Source organism: Engraulis encrasicolus, chromosome 9 (assembly GCF_034702125.1).
Source record: "Engraulis encrasicolus isolate BLACKSEA-1 chromosome 9, IST_EnEncr_1.0, whole genome shotgun sequence".
NCBI classification, from domain to species: domain Eukaryota; kingdom Metazoa; phylum Chordata; class Actinopteri; order Clupeiformes; family Engraulidae; genus Engraulis; species Engraulis encrasicolus.
The window spans coordinates 4,155,734-4,171,019 of NC_085865.1; the positions used below are offsets into that span (position 1 = coordinate 4,155,734).

The 15,286-nt window shown below is 44.4% G+C and overlaps 1 protein-coding gene across 1 annotated transcript in view; it reads right to left on the reverse strand.

Moving 5' to 3' along the window:
• The window catches only part of LOC134455370 (alpha-2-macroglobulin-like protein 1), a 42,680-nt gene that overhangs the window by 25,182 nt on the left and 2,212 nt on the right, over positions 1-15,286 (reverse strand). Inside the window, exons 3-5 of the mRNA XM_063206392.1 lie at positions 2,464-2,623; positions 316-368; positions 12-32 (exon numbers count right to left, since the gene is read on the reverse strand). Of these exons, the coding sequence (XP_063062462.1) occupies positions 12-32; positions 316-368; positions 2,464-2,623 (234 nt within the window). The remainder of the gene's footprint in view (positions 1-11; positions 33-315; positions 369-2,463; positions 2,624-15,286) is intronic.

Genomic DNA, 15,286 nt, shown 5'->3' on the forward strand with positions numbered 1-15,286 from the left:
AAATAACTTACCACCAGAGTGATTAGGTTGTACTGTAAAATCAAAAAGATGGATTTGTAAGTTGTGCATCTTGGTTCAAAGACACAGGAGTCAGGATGTATACAGTAAAATGCGAGTTGGAGCCACTACACAATGAAATTTGTTTTTCTGAAGATTCAGATTTTGTGTTAACAAATGCAATATAATATAATTCTGTTTCAGACTTCATCTCTTCGCTTCTGTGTTACACGTTCCTTCATTATTATTATTTTTTAAAATAATGAATGCTTATACTGGCACTTGAGACGCCAGAGATTCTGGAGACGCATCTCTCACCGTCTCACTGAGAGGAATGAAGTTGGTGTCCATGGTGACCAGTCTGAAATACACTGTGGATACAGACAACACAATGAGAATCACAACACTTACTGATGGTATCGTTTTGGGAATAGGATAACAAAGGAACACACCTCCACCCAGGGCCGTTGGAGCTGCTCAAAGTTGATTGCTTCCCAACAAAGTGGGTGGAGTTCCCGATTTTTCCTGAGCTCAGAAACGTATATGTATATTGCTCATGTCCTGACTATAAGCAACGCAAAAGGCGAGCGTCACTAGGAGGGAGTGGACCGGATACTAAGCTGCCATCATATGGCTGAAATCCCCCTTAAAAAGACTGGTAGACGTTTAGAATGAAGAGAGTTCAATAGAAAGTCATGTCCATTAAGGAGACAGGACTTGATCCCACTGCTATTTTGGTGACACGTGGTATGCTGCAGTACCTTGGTTAACATACTGAAAATCATTGAGGTCAGGTCATTAAGTTTCTGAACCTGAGATTCCATCTTCTGAGACATTATGTTGACACCACACTGTAGCAAGAGTGCTCTAGTCACCTCTGATCTGTAAGGGATAATGGCAGACAACCTCGAAGGCCGTTATCCAGCTTATCTGCCGCTAGGGTAGGGTAGGTTTTTAATCTATTACTGTCTGTAAAATTGTAGGAACCATGTCAACTGCATCAGAATCTTGTGAGTAAGATACTGTAGGCGCACCGCTATGCAGGTGTGAAACTTTGACGCGTCTAGAATCTTCGTTTGGAGTGCCGACATTGTGATTATTTATTTTTTCCATAGACTATGTGCATGGTTTCTTTAAGCAATAAGCCACGAGAGACCGTGGGTTGTGCTCGATTTATAACGGGTATGCGGAGTAGATCCGTATACCCGTTATAAATTCAGCACAGCCCACGGACTCAAGTGGCTTATTGCTTACCTAACACTGTTATAATTAATCGCTGACCACATTTCTTTAAAAACGCTGTAATAACAATTAATTTGCCCCAGGGCGTTCAGTTGACAAGTTGAGGAAATGGTTTGTTACCCCGGGCAACACTACTGGGTGGGCATGCGTGCGTTCGTTGCGCTTCCAGACACACACTTCGCTACAAAAACTCAGCAAGGGGCGATAAACACAGCAGGAATGAAACTTCTTTGCAATCACACTTACATCCCAACCCCAGATGTTGCAAAGATGTGCTCTTCTTGCAAACCCTTTACCCCAACTGCGTCATTACCAACTTAGACGGGTCGCATGTAACTTAGACGCGCATAGAATCTTCATTTGGAATGGTGTGTGTTTGTGCCCGATTTACAACGGCTATCAGCCAATCAGAATCGATAACCCAGACCGCACAGTGTTAGATACAGCATTATCCCTTTGACACCATCCGCATTCCAAACGAAGATTCAAAGCGCGTCTAACTTAGTCGCACGCTTGACGCCTGACCGGTTCCACAGAATTAATGGTCACCCCATTAGCCAATCACAAAAGACAATTCCGCTGCGAAGGCAGATAAAATGTTTTAAAGGTACACTGTGTATGATTTTTAGTTGTTTATTTCCAGAATTTATGCTACCTATTCACTAATGTTACCTTTTACATGAATACTTACCACCACCATCAAATTCTAAGTATTCATTATGACTGGAAAGATTGCACTTTTCATACACTAAAAGGGGGATCTTCTCCATGGTCCGCCATTTTGAATTTCCAAAAATAGCTATTTTTAGCTGCAAGAATGACTGTACTTGGGCCATACTAGCAAATATTAATTTATTACTCAGTAAGCTTTCATGAAAAGAACAAATTTAGCAATAGGAAGCCCAGTTTCAATGAGCAGCATAGTTGCAGTACCTTTTTTGACCATTTCCTGCACCTGGTTCAGCTTTAAAGTGAACCAGCCAGACTGCTTTACGCCTGCTTCTGACTGTCAACAGCTGAAAGTAGAACCCACAGTGTGTTTCTGTGACTTACCTTAAACTTCTGCTTTTTTCGCACACCTCAGCTGGCAGGTGCGTCGGAGATGGCACCATGGGTCACTCAGCAATAGTTTAAAGAAACTCCCGCACACTGACCATTTCGCTGTTCTTTCTTGAATAAACAACGTTGCGGTACTAGACCTTCATCAGGCAATCTGTGACTTACCTGTCTGGCCGGGGCTATAAAAAGGCTTGTCCGTCTGGACGAAAGTGATGGGAGCAGGTTTTGGGCGGAACTTGATGTATTTCTTGTCCGTCCAGAGAGTAGTCTGGCCTTTCATCTCCACGGTGATGATCTTCCTAGGGTTTTCTCCTACTGACGGTGCCTGTTGGAGTCAAAATGTTAAGGCTGAAGTTACTGGGTAAACGATCAACAGCCACAGAGTCCCACACAAAATCTCGTAGCACACTCGTAGCTTTCGCAAAACACTGCAGATACCAGGCTTGTACGAAATTCCGAATTGAATGAATTGAAATTCAAAGTAATGCCATAATACGAACACTAGGTGGTGTCATTACCTTGAACGTCTTTGAATTTAATCTACACCACCCATTGAGAGTACATAGAACACCACCACCTAGTGTTCATATTATGACATTACTGTGAATTTCAATTCATTCAATTCGGAATTTCGTACAAGTCTGGCAGATACGCCCTAGATCAGTCATACAGGGTTCTATGCATCCATTATCCAAACTCTCGTCTTGCCTTGTGCTTGTGGCCGCGTGATGAAGTCGGAACATGACATTGACGACAGAAGTTGAATTCAATATCTCACAGAACCTTGATTCAAAGGGCATTTTCTTATTTGCAATCAGGATGTTGAATGTGGGAAAAGTCCCCCCCCAAAAGTTGTTGTGGCTAGCCTGTGAGCGGGAAAACACCGCTGTTTTCTCCACAGAGGAGGGGCGTCAGTCAAGTGCGAGGCCACAAGCACCGGTCTAGGACAGGAGTTAAAATAATGGAAAGAACCCACAGTAACAAGCCACTTACTAACCCCAACTCCGATGAAGTTGGGACGCTTGGTAAACAGTGAATAAAATCAAAATGCTATCATTTTCAAAACACTCAATCTATTCATTAGATGGAGAATAGTGAAAAGACAACATATTAAGTGTTAAAATCGAGAAAAAATATTGTTTTGGGGGACATATGTACTCATTTCTAATTTGAGAAATCCAACACGTCTCAAAAGAGTTGGGACGGGGACAATAAATGGCAGCAAATGTCAAGGAAGACTAAAAACAAAACAAAAGACAACACTTAACAGTTAAATACATTAACCGATGAGATGATTTTATATAAAAAACAGTGTTAATTCCTATCTTGGACATGATTTCACCAGCTTAAATGGTGGGTGTATTCCTTGTCATGTTTTGCAATGTTTTCCTTTCTGTAGTGCTTACAGTGTGACAGGTCTTGACCAAAAACCCACCATTTTATCACATGCTGGTCCTTATGATGGAGCCAAACTGTTAAAACATAGTAGAGAATGCAATTTGACCTTACTATGTGGCAGTAATCGAAGATCTCCCTTCAAAATATAATGCATGAGTGGCTTTTCATGCTGTTTAAAACCCATTTATACCATTCAGCACTGTATTTAACTCTACAGATGAGTGAGAACATCTTAACCAATGCACTACTGCATCCGCATTCCATCATGGAGGCTGACTTTTGAAGCTAGCACTAACACAAGTTGGATGGTCCATTTTTGTTGTGTACAGTGGAATGATTGACGTGCCCCTTGGGGTCACACGGACGCATATGAATGTAACACACCAGTTAGTTAAGTTAAGCCCCCTGCACACTGGGTAATGCGGTCACCGCATCACCGGAGTGGTGGCCACCTAGTGGACACCGTATTACCTCAGAAAAACTCCCGCAAGCAAGGTCTAGTGGTGGCTGTTTGAAACATGGCGGACGGAGCATAAAATGCCACCAAACTTCTTTATTTGAACACTAAAAATTCTTCGTTTCACATTTTTATAGTGTGTTATTGATAAAGATCATGTGTGAAAAGTTGCTGTGTTTGGTGATGAATTTGGTTTTCATAATTTGGTATCAAATCATAACTGCTTGTTTTCTTGTCTACCTATCTGTGTGGATTATTAATAATGATAAAGTTTGGACTTTATTGCTGTTTTTAAACGCTTAAAACAGCCTAATTGTGATATTTATCTATTCATTTTTGAGAAGATCCGCGGGAAACCCTACAGTGTTTATGATCACCTAGCAACAGCTCTCTTTACCGCACGGTCAGGCACGGTATTTTCCGGATGAGCTGAAATATTTGAACGTATGCGGAGGCTCTCGGATGCTGACTTTCTTCCGCACCGGACTGTCCGGACCCCAACCGCATACGGAATGCGGTTCTTCATAGACAATGAATGGTTAACGGTCAAATCGGATTCGTATTACCGCATGTAGTGTGCAGGGGGCTTTACCCAGTAAAGTATGCACGCATGTGAAACCGCCTCCGGAGTATTTCTTATCTATAACGGGCTAAGCCCCCAGTTATACAACATGGTGTCAGAATAAAACTTATCGTGAGTAAGACGAACTAAACCTGCAAGTTGTAGCGACGGATCTTCGAAAGAAAAAGAAGAAAAGAAAGAAGATGGAGCAGCGAGAGCAGCGAGCACCTGCAGTAGCAGCAGCGCCAGCGGCGACACCTGCTGCACGGATAGCACCGTTAGCCCTGCCACAGCTAGCCCCGCCAGGCAAGTTCGACTTCTCCAACGTAAATGAATGGCCGAAGTGGATGAAGCGCTTCGAGCGATACCGAGTGGCTTCAGGACTGAACACGCAAACTGAAGAATTTCAGGTGAATGCTTTCATGTATGCAGCGGGCGATGATGCTGAGGGTCTAGGGATGTCCCGATCCGATATCTGGATCGGATCGGCGGCCGATATAGGCAAAAAATGCGTATCGGGATCGGATCGGCAAGCACGAAAAAATCCGATCCAGAATCCGATCCAGAATCCAGATTTTTTCAAAATCCGGTCCGTGTTTTCCGGCTCACCCGCAATCCATTCCAGTTTTTACTGTGGTTGTTCTTAAACTCCGGTCCGCATTTTCCAGCACACCTTCAGCTCTCGTCAGCAGCACACACGTGGGAGCAACTGCCTCAGCTCTCATTCGGCTCTCGTGTCACGCGCAGGCAGCGTAAGTTTTTCAGTCTGTGGTTTCAAAGAGCTTTAAACTGTCCGAAGTGTCCGTGAACAGTCCAGACACACAGAATTGCGTGCTTCATGCCACTCTGCCTGCGTTTCAGATGGCATTTCAGTAACAAGCGCTAATGTTTGGCTACAAACACTGAAAGATTTCACATGCTTCTCTCCGAGGCACAGCTTTCCTCTCATCCCCAATGTTTGTTGCCCAGCCACAGTACCGCTCCCTTTCTGTCCCACGACGTGTGTGTGCGTGTGTGAGTGTGTGTGTGTTTTAATATCGACAATACCGTCTTGCTAAGATGCTAAGCAGCTGTTAAATTAAGGATGTGCTAATTCACATGGAGGAGCAAAAGCATAAGGTAGAAAATGGTATCGTTAATGTTATTGTGTCCATGGACCTGAGTAAATAAATATTATAGTAGCCTACTCGACAGTGGTTGTGTCCGAATTAGTTTATGATTTATTTTAGCTATTTATCTAATTCCATTTTGATTAATTTGTAGCAGTTGTTTAGTTGTGATTGTTGTTTATTGGCATTAATCTAGGCTGTATTAGGCTACCTATGGCATAATGATAGGTTACTAGGCTACTTTGGGCATATGAGAGGGCCTCCAGTAGGCTAGCCTAGGTATGCCTACTGTGTGTCTTGGAATTTTCTTTACTTTTTTGTCTATGTTAAATGTAAACTCGTCCTGAATTGTCAACATGCTGGCAGCCTACAAAAAAACCCACCTTTGCATGGAAAACAGATGAATACTTCAACTGCTTGAATAAGCGTTCACTTACAGTTTAGAATATTATTTGCACTGATGGATTTTCAATGGTTTCCTTCGAATCTGGTTCAAGAGTAGAGCACTGGTGGCATTTTTGTTTGTGTAGTTAATTGACTATTATTTTGCCTAATTTGTATTTAACAGGTTTCTCAGTACAAATCATTGTATTACTCAAATTCACCTAATTCAGCTGGCTAGTTGTTATCAAGAGTAAACCCCTTTTCAACATGAGTGTGACAAGAAAGTAAGTAGGCTAAATAACTTTCAATTTAAATACTCTGATAGGCCGGTATCGGTATCGGACGGTATCGGTATCGGATCGGAAGTGAAATAAAATATCGGTATCGGATCGGAAGTGCAAAAACCTGGATCGGGACATCTCTACTGAGGGTGTCATGAACATGCTTACGCTAACAGAAGAGCAGAAAGGTTCTTACAAAGCCGTCACAGATGCCTTCGCTACATACTGTGTTAGCAAAAGGAACGTGATCTTTGAGAGGGCACGTTTCAATCGCCGAGTGCAAGAACCCGGCGAGAGCGTGGAGTCATTCTTAACTGCGGTGCATGCATTGGCCGAACACTGTGAATTTGGGACATTGAGAGATCAGTTAATTAGAGACCGCATTGTAGTTGGCATTCGAGACGGCAAGCTCTCAGAAAATTTGCAACTAGATGCCAAACTAACTCTGGAATCGGCCATAACAAAAGTTAGGCAAAGCGATGCTGTGAAAAAGCAGCAGCCGGTTATGCGCGGGACGGAGCCCGTGGCGGGAAACCTCGAAGCAATACACAAAAGGCAAAGCAGAGGGCCCGCGAGAGTGAAAGGATCGGCGAAAGATCATCCCGCGACAGACCAGGGATCGGCGTGCGGGAGATGTGGAAATGCCAAGCACCTGTGGAAGGATTGCCCTGCTCGTGACGCTGAGTGCAGACGGTGTCACAAAAAGGGCCACTTCGCCAAGAAATGCAAATCTAAAGGCGGAGTGCACAACATCACCGAGGAACGCACCGACGGCGTGGAGGGTGAGGACTACTTCTACCTGTCAGAAATGGCGTCAGGGGGAAACAGTGAGTGGAACGAACTGCTGCAGCTGAATGGAAAAAAGACTGTGTTTAAACTGGACACGGGCGCAGCGGTGACAGCAATTCCAGGCAGCGCTTTCTTCCCCAATAGCCACGGAGCCCTGCAGCCAGCGAGAAAGGTGCTGTATGGGCCAGGAAACCACAAGCTGGAGGTGAGAGGCTGTTTTAAGGGACTGTTAAGCATTGAAAACAGAGAGACTGAACAGGACATTTATGTAATTGACAAACTGTCGAAGCCTCTGTTAGGCCTGCCGGCAATTGAGGCACTTACTTTAATTCAGCGCCTGCACACTGTAAAAGCAGACCAGATTGACATAAAGGCTCAGTACCCCAAAGTTTTCCGTGGCCTAGGCAAATTAAAGGAGCCATACAAAATTGAGTTGGAGCCAGAGGCAGTCCCCTTTGCTCTGTCATCTCCACGGCGCGTGCCACTGCCCATGCGAGACAAAGTGCGGGCAGAACTCAAGCGCATGGAGGACATGGGGGTAATTTCAAAGGTGACCCAAGCTACACCATGGTGCGCGGGCATGGTCATAGTGCCCAAGGCGTCAGGCAAGATTCGGCTGTGCGTAGACCTGACGCATCTGAACAAGTGGGTACGACGAGAGAGACATATCCTGCCAGCAGTAGACCACACTCTAGCTAGTTTGGCAGGGGCAAAGATGTTCACAAAGCTGGACGCAACAAGTGGCTTTTGGCAAATCCCTTTGTCAGAAGACAGCTCACTGTTGACAACATTCATCACACCGTTTGGCAGGTATGCATTCAACCGCCTGCCATTCGGCATCTCCTCAGCCCCGGAGCACTTCCAGCGCCGCATGTCACAAATGCTGGAGGACTGTGACGGGGTGGTGTGTCACGCAGATGACATCCTCGTGCATGGCAAAGACAACCAGGAACACGACGCTCGACTCCATCGTGTGCTGAAAAGACTGGAGGCGGAGGGCCTGACGCTGAATGAGAAATGCGAATTCTCCAGGGACAGCATCATGTTCGTCGGCCACCACGTCTCAGCAAATGGGGTGGCACCAGATCCTGGGAAAATAAAGGGCATAATGGACATGCCTGAGCCGACCGACGTAGGAGGAGTGAGGAGAGTGATGGGCATGGCAAATTACCTGGGGAAGTTTTTGCCCCACCTGGCCTCATACACAAAGCCCATGAAAGATCTTCTCAGCGAGAAAAATGAGTGGTGCTGGGGCACAGCACAAAAAGAGGCTTTTCAGAGACTGAAAAATGAACTGAGTTCACCGCGTGTGCTGGCGCCATACTCACCAGCAGCCGAGACGTGCGTCTCGGCAGATGCGTCATCGTTCGGGGTGGGTGGCGTCCTGACACAGCGGCAGACAGATGGCAAGTGGAAACCAGTGGTGTTCATCTCAAGAGGGCTGTCAGACGCTGAAAAACATTATGCCCAAATTGAAAAGGAGGCTCTGGCAGCGACGTGGGCCTGCGAGCGGCTGTCATCTTACCTGCTGGGGTTAAAATTCAGACTTGAGACAGACCACAAGCCACTGGTGCCACTGCTGAGCATCAAAGCTCTGGATGAGCTCCCTCCAAGAGTCCTCAGATTCCGTCTGAGGCTGCTCAAGTTCAACTTCGACATTGTACATGTGCCGGGTAAAGAACTGATAACGGCAGACACGCTGTCCAGAGCGCCTGCAAGACAGGCATACACGCAGGAAGACGAGGACAGAGAGAGAGAGGTGGCGGTGTTTGTGGACGCAGTCATCAGCAGCGTGCCAGCTTCAGAGACTAAACTAAAGGAGATAGAGGAGAAGCAAAAAGCAGACCCAGTCTGCGCCAGGCTCAGGGAGTACTGCTCCACAGGGTGGCCGGAGAAAAATGCCCTTCCTCCCGAGCTGGGGTCATACTGGGCAGAAAAGGACAATCTCACACTGGCTGGCGATCTGCTCCTCAGAGGGTGCAGAATTGTGATCCCCAGCTGCATGAGACAAAAAGTGCTCCAGGACATACACGATGGCCACCAGGGCATACACGATGGCCACCAGGGCATTGTCAAGTGCAGGGCAAGGGCCCGCCAGTCCGTCTGGTGGCCGGGAATCTCCGTGAAGATCCAGAGCATGGTGGAGAACTGTGACATTTGCACCCAGCGCAGGTCTGTACACAGAGAGCCCCTGATGACCACGCCAGTGCAAGAACGCCCGTGGCAGCGAGTGGGGACAGACTTGTTTTTCTGGGAGAAAAAGACATACTTACTGATAGTTGACTACTTCTCACGTTACATCGAGGTGGCTCAACTTAATGTCACTTCAGCGCACACAGTCATAGCAGCCCTGAAAGACACATTCAGCCGTCACGGAGTTCCACAGACGGTTGTCTCCGACAACGGCTCACAGTATAGCTGTGGGCTCTTCAAAGACTTTGCCAAGGAGTATGGGTTCACCCATCTCACCAGCAGCCCGAGATACCCCCAGGCGAACGGGGAGGCAGAGCGTGCAGTGGCGACTGTAAAAGGACTGTGGAAGGGAGGAGGTGAGAAAACAAAAGCCTTGATGACTTACCGGGCTACTCCGCTGGAGAATGGCTATTCCCCAGCCCAGCTCCTGATGGGGAGACAGCTACGCACGACCATTCCCCAGCTTCCAGTGCACCTGCAGCCGCGCTGGCCAAACATCAAAGGCGTCAGAGCAGCAGAGAAACGGGCAAAGGAGAACCAACGGCGCAACTACAATCGGCGCTACCAGACCCGTGCCTTACCAACACTTCGTCCTGGTCAAGCGGTGTGGCTCCAGAGAGAAGAGGTGAAAGGTACAGTGGTGCAACCAGCCCCAACACCTCGGTCCTACATTGTACGGACTGATGCGGGACTGATGAGGAGAAATCGCACGCACTTGCGTGCTCTTCAACAGCCACATCCACAAACACAGGTAACACAGACACACACACCTGTCACAGACACAGAGCCAGTCATAACAAACACACCTACTCCCACTCACGCACCACAAGACCAGAACACACCCCATTCAGATAACACACACTACGTTACATCCTCAGGCCGAGTCTCCCGTCCTCCGGTTCGGTTGGATTTGTGAAGAAACAGAAGAAGAAGAAGAAGGGGGGGACTTTTGGGAAAAAGGGGGAACTTTGAAACAAAAAAAAAACAAAAAAAAGGGACAAAAATGACTGAGAAAACGGAAAAAAAAACAAAGAGGGGAAAGAAAGGGGTTAAGAGAAAATGTTCTTTGTGGTGAATGAAAAAGAATGTTAAATGCATTGTGTTTATGTTGCATTTATGTTTATGACAATGTCTTGAGAAAAGTAAGTAAGAGACATGATGTTTATGTTATATGAGTTTAAAGAATAGCAGTGAAGAGTTAATGCTGTTGGTATGAAGTTAACTTTAACATGAATGAGTTTAAATTGGGGTTATACAATGAGATTACAGTAAATCTGAAGTACTCCCTTAAAGGTTATTTGTTAATGAGATTTCTATCTAAGAGGGGGAGGTGTTGTGTACAGTGGAATGATTGACGTGCCCCTTGGGGTCACACGGACGCATATGAATGTAACACACCAGTTAGTTAAGTTACCCAGTAAAGTATGCACGCATGTGAAACCGCCTCCGGAGTATTTCTTATCTATAACGGGCTAAGCCCCCAGTTATACAACAATTTTCATTGTAGCACAGGATGTGCAATGCTCTATTATTGTCAAAAAGAATGGACTTCTACAACTTCTGCTGACTTCTGTAAGCAAAGGACAGTTTCTCATGTCTTCTGGGTCTATTTCAAGTGAGCTCAGGTGCTTAGGAGAATGTTAAACCCCTGTGTCATTTTCATGCATTAAGCATTCTTAATATGGTCAATTTTCAATAGCTCTAGCACTCCAGGAATTAGAGTGAGACTACAGCCAATATATATTTCATGATGTCATGAACCTATACAATGACTTTATTAACAAAAATATGTCTTATATACACTCAATCGTGGTAAATCAAAGGGAATTCAAAAATGTATGTAATAACTATGGTAATTATTCCCTTTGCATCTTTAATTCTGAGTGACTCAGCCTCTCTGTGATGATCTTATACCTGGACACCTATATTGTCCGTCAGTACAATTCATTTTGAAATGTTCTTCTTTGTTGTTTTATCTTATTTGGATGTTTACTAAATTTCACTGATCCCCGTCCCAACTCTTTTGAGACGTGTTGGATTTATCAAATTAGAAATGAGTACATATGTCCCCCAAAACAATATTTTTTCCCAGTTTTCACACTTAATATGTTGTCTTTTCACTATTCTCCATCTAATGAATAGATTGAATGTTTTGAAAATGATAGCATTTTGATTTTATTCACTGTTTACCAAACGTCCCAACTTCATCGGAGTTGGGGTTTGTACATAGGACTAGGGCTGGGTAAAATAATCGATTTAATCGATAATCGATCGATATCATTTAAAATTCACATAATCCATTCACAGGGCACAAAATCGATTTTTTACAAATCTCTTTGTTCTTTTTGTTTAATTTAGGTCTATGGAAAAAATACCCAGTAGATATTAGTCAATTAGGCCTGGGCCTACTTATTAAAGATTAGCAATCTGTTAACACTGTCAAGCCACAGCCCTTTGACATTTTTATATAAAAATAGGCAACAGCATCTTTTGGGGGAAATCCTTGCACCAAGAAGGGACGGATTGAATCAATTCGGAATGAATCGAATCGAATCGAATCGTGATTAATCGATTCAAAGCCCTAAGAATCGAAAGAGGAGGGGCGTCAGTCAAGTGCGAGGCCACAAGCACCGGTCTAGGACAGGAGTTAAAATAATGGAAAGAACCCACAGTAACAAGCCACTTACATAGGACTAGGGCTGGGTATCGCAGCCATGTTCCTGTATCGACTCGATTTCGATTCTTAGTGATTTTAATCGATTAACTTCGATTCGATTCATTCCGAATCGATTCAATCCGTTCCCTTCTTGGTGCCAGGATTTCCCCAAAAAAGATGCTGTTGCCTATTTTTATATAAAAATGTCAAAGGGCTGTGGCTTGACAGTGTTAACAGATTGCAAGTTTGTAGTAAGTAGGTCTAGGCCTGATTGACTAATACCTACTGGGTATTTTCCATAGACCTAAATTAAACAAAAAGAACAAAAAGAAAAAGAACCAAAAAATTGATTTTGTGCCCTGTGAATCGATTATGTGAATTTTAAATGAAATCGAGCAATTATCGATTGAATCGATTATTTTACCCAGCCCTACATAGGACCCCATAGGCTCATAGGTTCATACCTGTATGAGCACTTGGTAGCGCATTGCCATGTTATGCAGTATAAAAAAACAAATTGCAGTTATTTGTGTCCAATGATATCTCCAGCCTGGTGGTAAATCCAGTAACAATGCCAGTTACTAGCTGATGCATCCGGATCTTACTGCAACCATGGTCATAATGCCGCGATCACACTGCCGGCGTTGAAAGAGCCACAACGCTGCTGACTCCTGCCTGGAAAGCACTGGCCAGGGGCGTTGAACAAGACAAACGATTCAACCTGAAGCGTTTGGCCAGGAATCTCGACCAACTGAAGCTCGTGTTTAGAAAAATTTGAACATTCCATTGGCTGACGACCTGTTGCCGCCCTGCTGCCACCAAGCTCATTACATATTTTTAGATGAAGTTCAACTTCTGCCGCCCTCGGCTTTTGACGCTTTCGACTCCCTCGCCTCTAGAAACGCTCCCGACGCGTTTGCCTCATTTGCCGCCTGCTCTCCCATACAAAGTCAATTACTTCCGCATCTTTCCACGCGTTCAACGCCCGCGGTGTGTCCGCACGGTAACAGGTGTGTTCTACCTCTAACAACAAGTTCTACCACGGATCGGACTGCATGTCACAGACTTGTTTGGAAGGAGTAGGCCAGCAGCAACAGTATAATTACAGATTGACTTTTTATTAAAATGCTTTTTTAAATGTACATTTTTAATGTTTTATCTACGGGCTGCAGAGGGTGAGGAGGTGGGCCACATGTGGCCCCCGGGCCTCCAGTTGCCCCATCCCTGATCTACAAAGTATGTACACACAGTGCCCTGCCTTGGCCAAACGGTAGGGCACTCATGCGGCTGACCCGTGTTCGATTCCCAGCCCAGGTCCTTTCCCCGTCCTTCCCCGTCTCTCTCTCCCCACTCGCTTCCTGTCACCACCATCACTGTCCTATCATAAATAACCCCTTAAGATGCGGCTTTATACATTTGTTGTTACCAGTATGGCAATGACCAAGTCGTGGTGCATTACTAAAGGGCCTGTGTTGTGTCATAGTATTGTAGTGCTATGGTAGTTGCATTTCAATGACTATTACAGCGTGCCACTGGAGGTACGGCGTGCATTAAGGGGATATAGTCAAAAAGACAAAAATAATGGGGGCCACTGTGGCGCAGCGCGCTAAGCTCCCCACATTTGGGCTCGCATGCCCACGGGGACCCCGGTTCGAGTCCAATCATTTCCCAATCCCATCCCATCTCTCTGTCCCACTCGCTTCATGTCACCATCTCAGACTGTCCTATCAAATAAAGGCACAAAAGCCCCTAAAAATATATATTTAAAACAAACAAACAAAAAAAACTAAGTACGTACACACAGCATATCTACGGTCACCACCTACAGTAGAGCCTCCACCCTATTGCCTTACACTCCAACGCCTCTCCACAAGGGGAAGTGAAACTAGCTGATGCAGCAGACTCCTACTGGAACCATGACGCCTCAACACACACACACACACACACACACACACACACACACACACACACACACACACACACACACACACTCGTACTGGAACCATGATCCTAAAAGGGAGGGGTCACACGTCCTCAAAGGGACGTCACATGTCCTCCCCTGAGGGTGAGTGGGGTCCTGATAGATTTGAAGTCAATTGTACAATGATGATGAGTAGTAGTAGTAAGGTAAGCGTACCCATTAAGCCCACCAAAATCTAAATTTCTTTATTTTTCAATTATCTTCACATAATTTTTTTGTGAAATATTTTGTTAAATAGTAAGATTTACCTCTCTTCTCAATGTTTGTCACTGAGTTGATGAATATTTCAAAGTACAATATGAAGATTTTTTACGAGAAAAGTGCAAAGTCTGAATGGGCTTAAATGGTACCACACTTGTGTTCCAAATGAGCTCATATAGTTATTTCTCTATAAAATACCTGGTGAGGTGTGTGAATTGAGTTTAAACAGTGGAGCCTACATGGCATAAATGGTTTCAGACCAAAAATGTAAGATTTGCTCAAAAAATAGTGCATAAAACCTAATTAAATATTACGGCATCTTTTACTTCATATACTTCATAAAATTCTTCATCCAAACAGAGAATTTTTTTTTTATTATTGATTATTGTTAGTTCATTACATTACGCCTTTTAAACCAACAACTTGGGATTGTACAGCACTTTTTATGTCCCTCAAAGGCATTTTTCATAAGCATGCATGCAAACTTGCATGCATTTCAATGGGGTGTACCATTTAAGCCCACCTTGTACCCATTAAGCCCGCCTATACAAAAAGCTATTTTATGGAAATAATCAACTCCACAAAACATTTCATGATGCATTTCTTTAAAGACCAATGCCAAACAAACTGGAATATGCTTAGAATTCATACCTAACCACCTTAAGTCTTACGGTAGAGTAAGATAAAGATGGTGTGTGGTTGTATCAAGAAAATATCGGCGTGTGCTCGCTCATAAAACACATCTTTCCATTTGAAGGGAAATGCTATAATTTAGTAAAACACTGCATGTATATATATAAAAATCATTACATTTACCTCTTAGTTTACTAAATATAAAAGTGTTTTCAAAACATTTGACTTAAACTAGCTGATATTCTATGATTTCTGACATGTCCCAAAACAGCAAAGTTTTGAGGCAACTTCTTGTAGTAGTCCTGAGACTGGATTCACTTGGACGGGAATAACTCGACGATAAA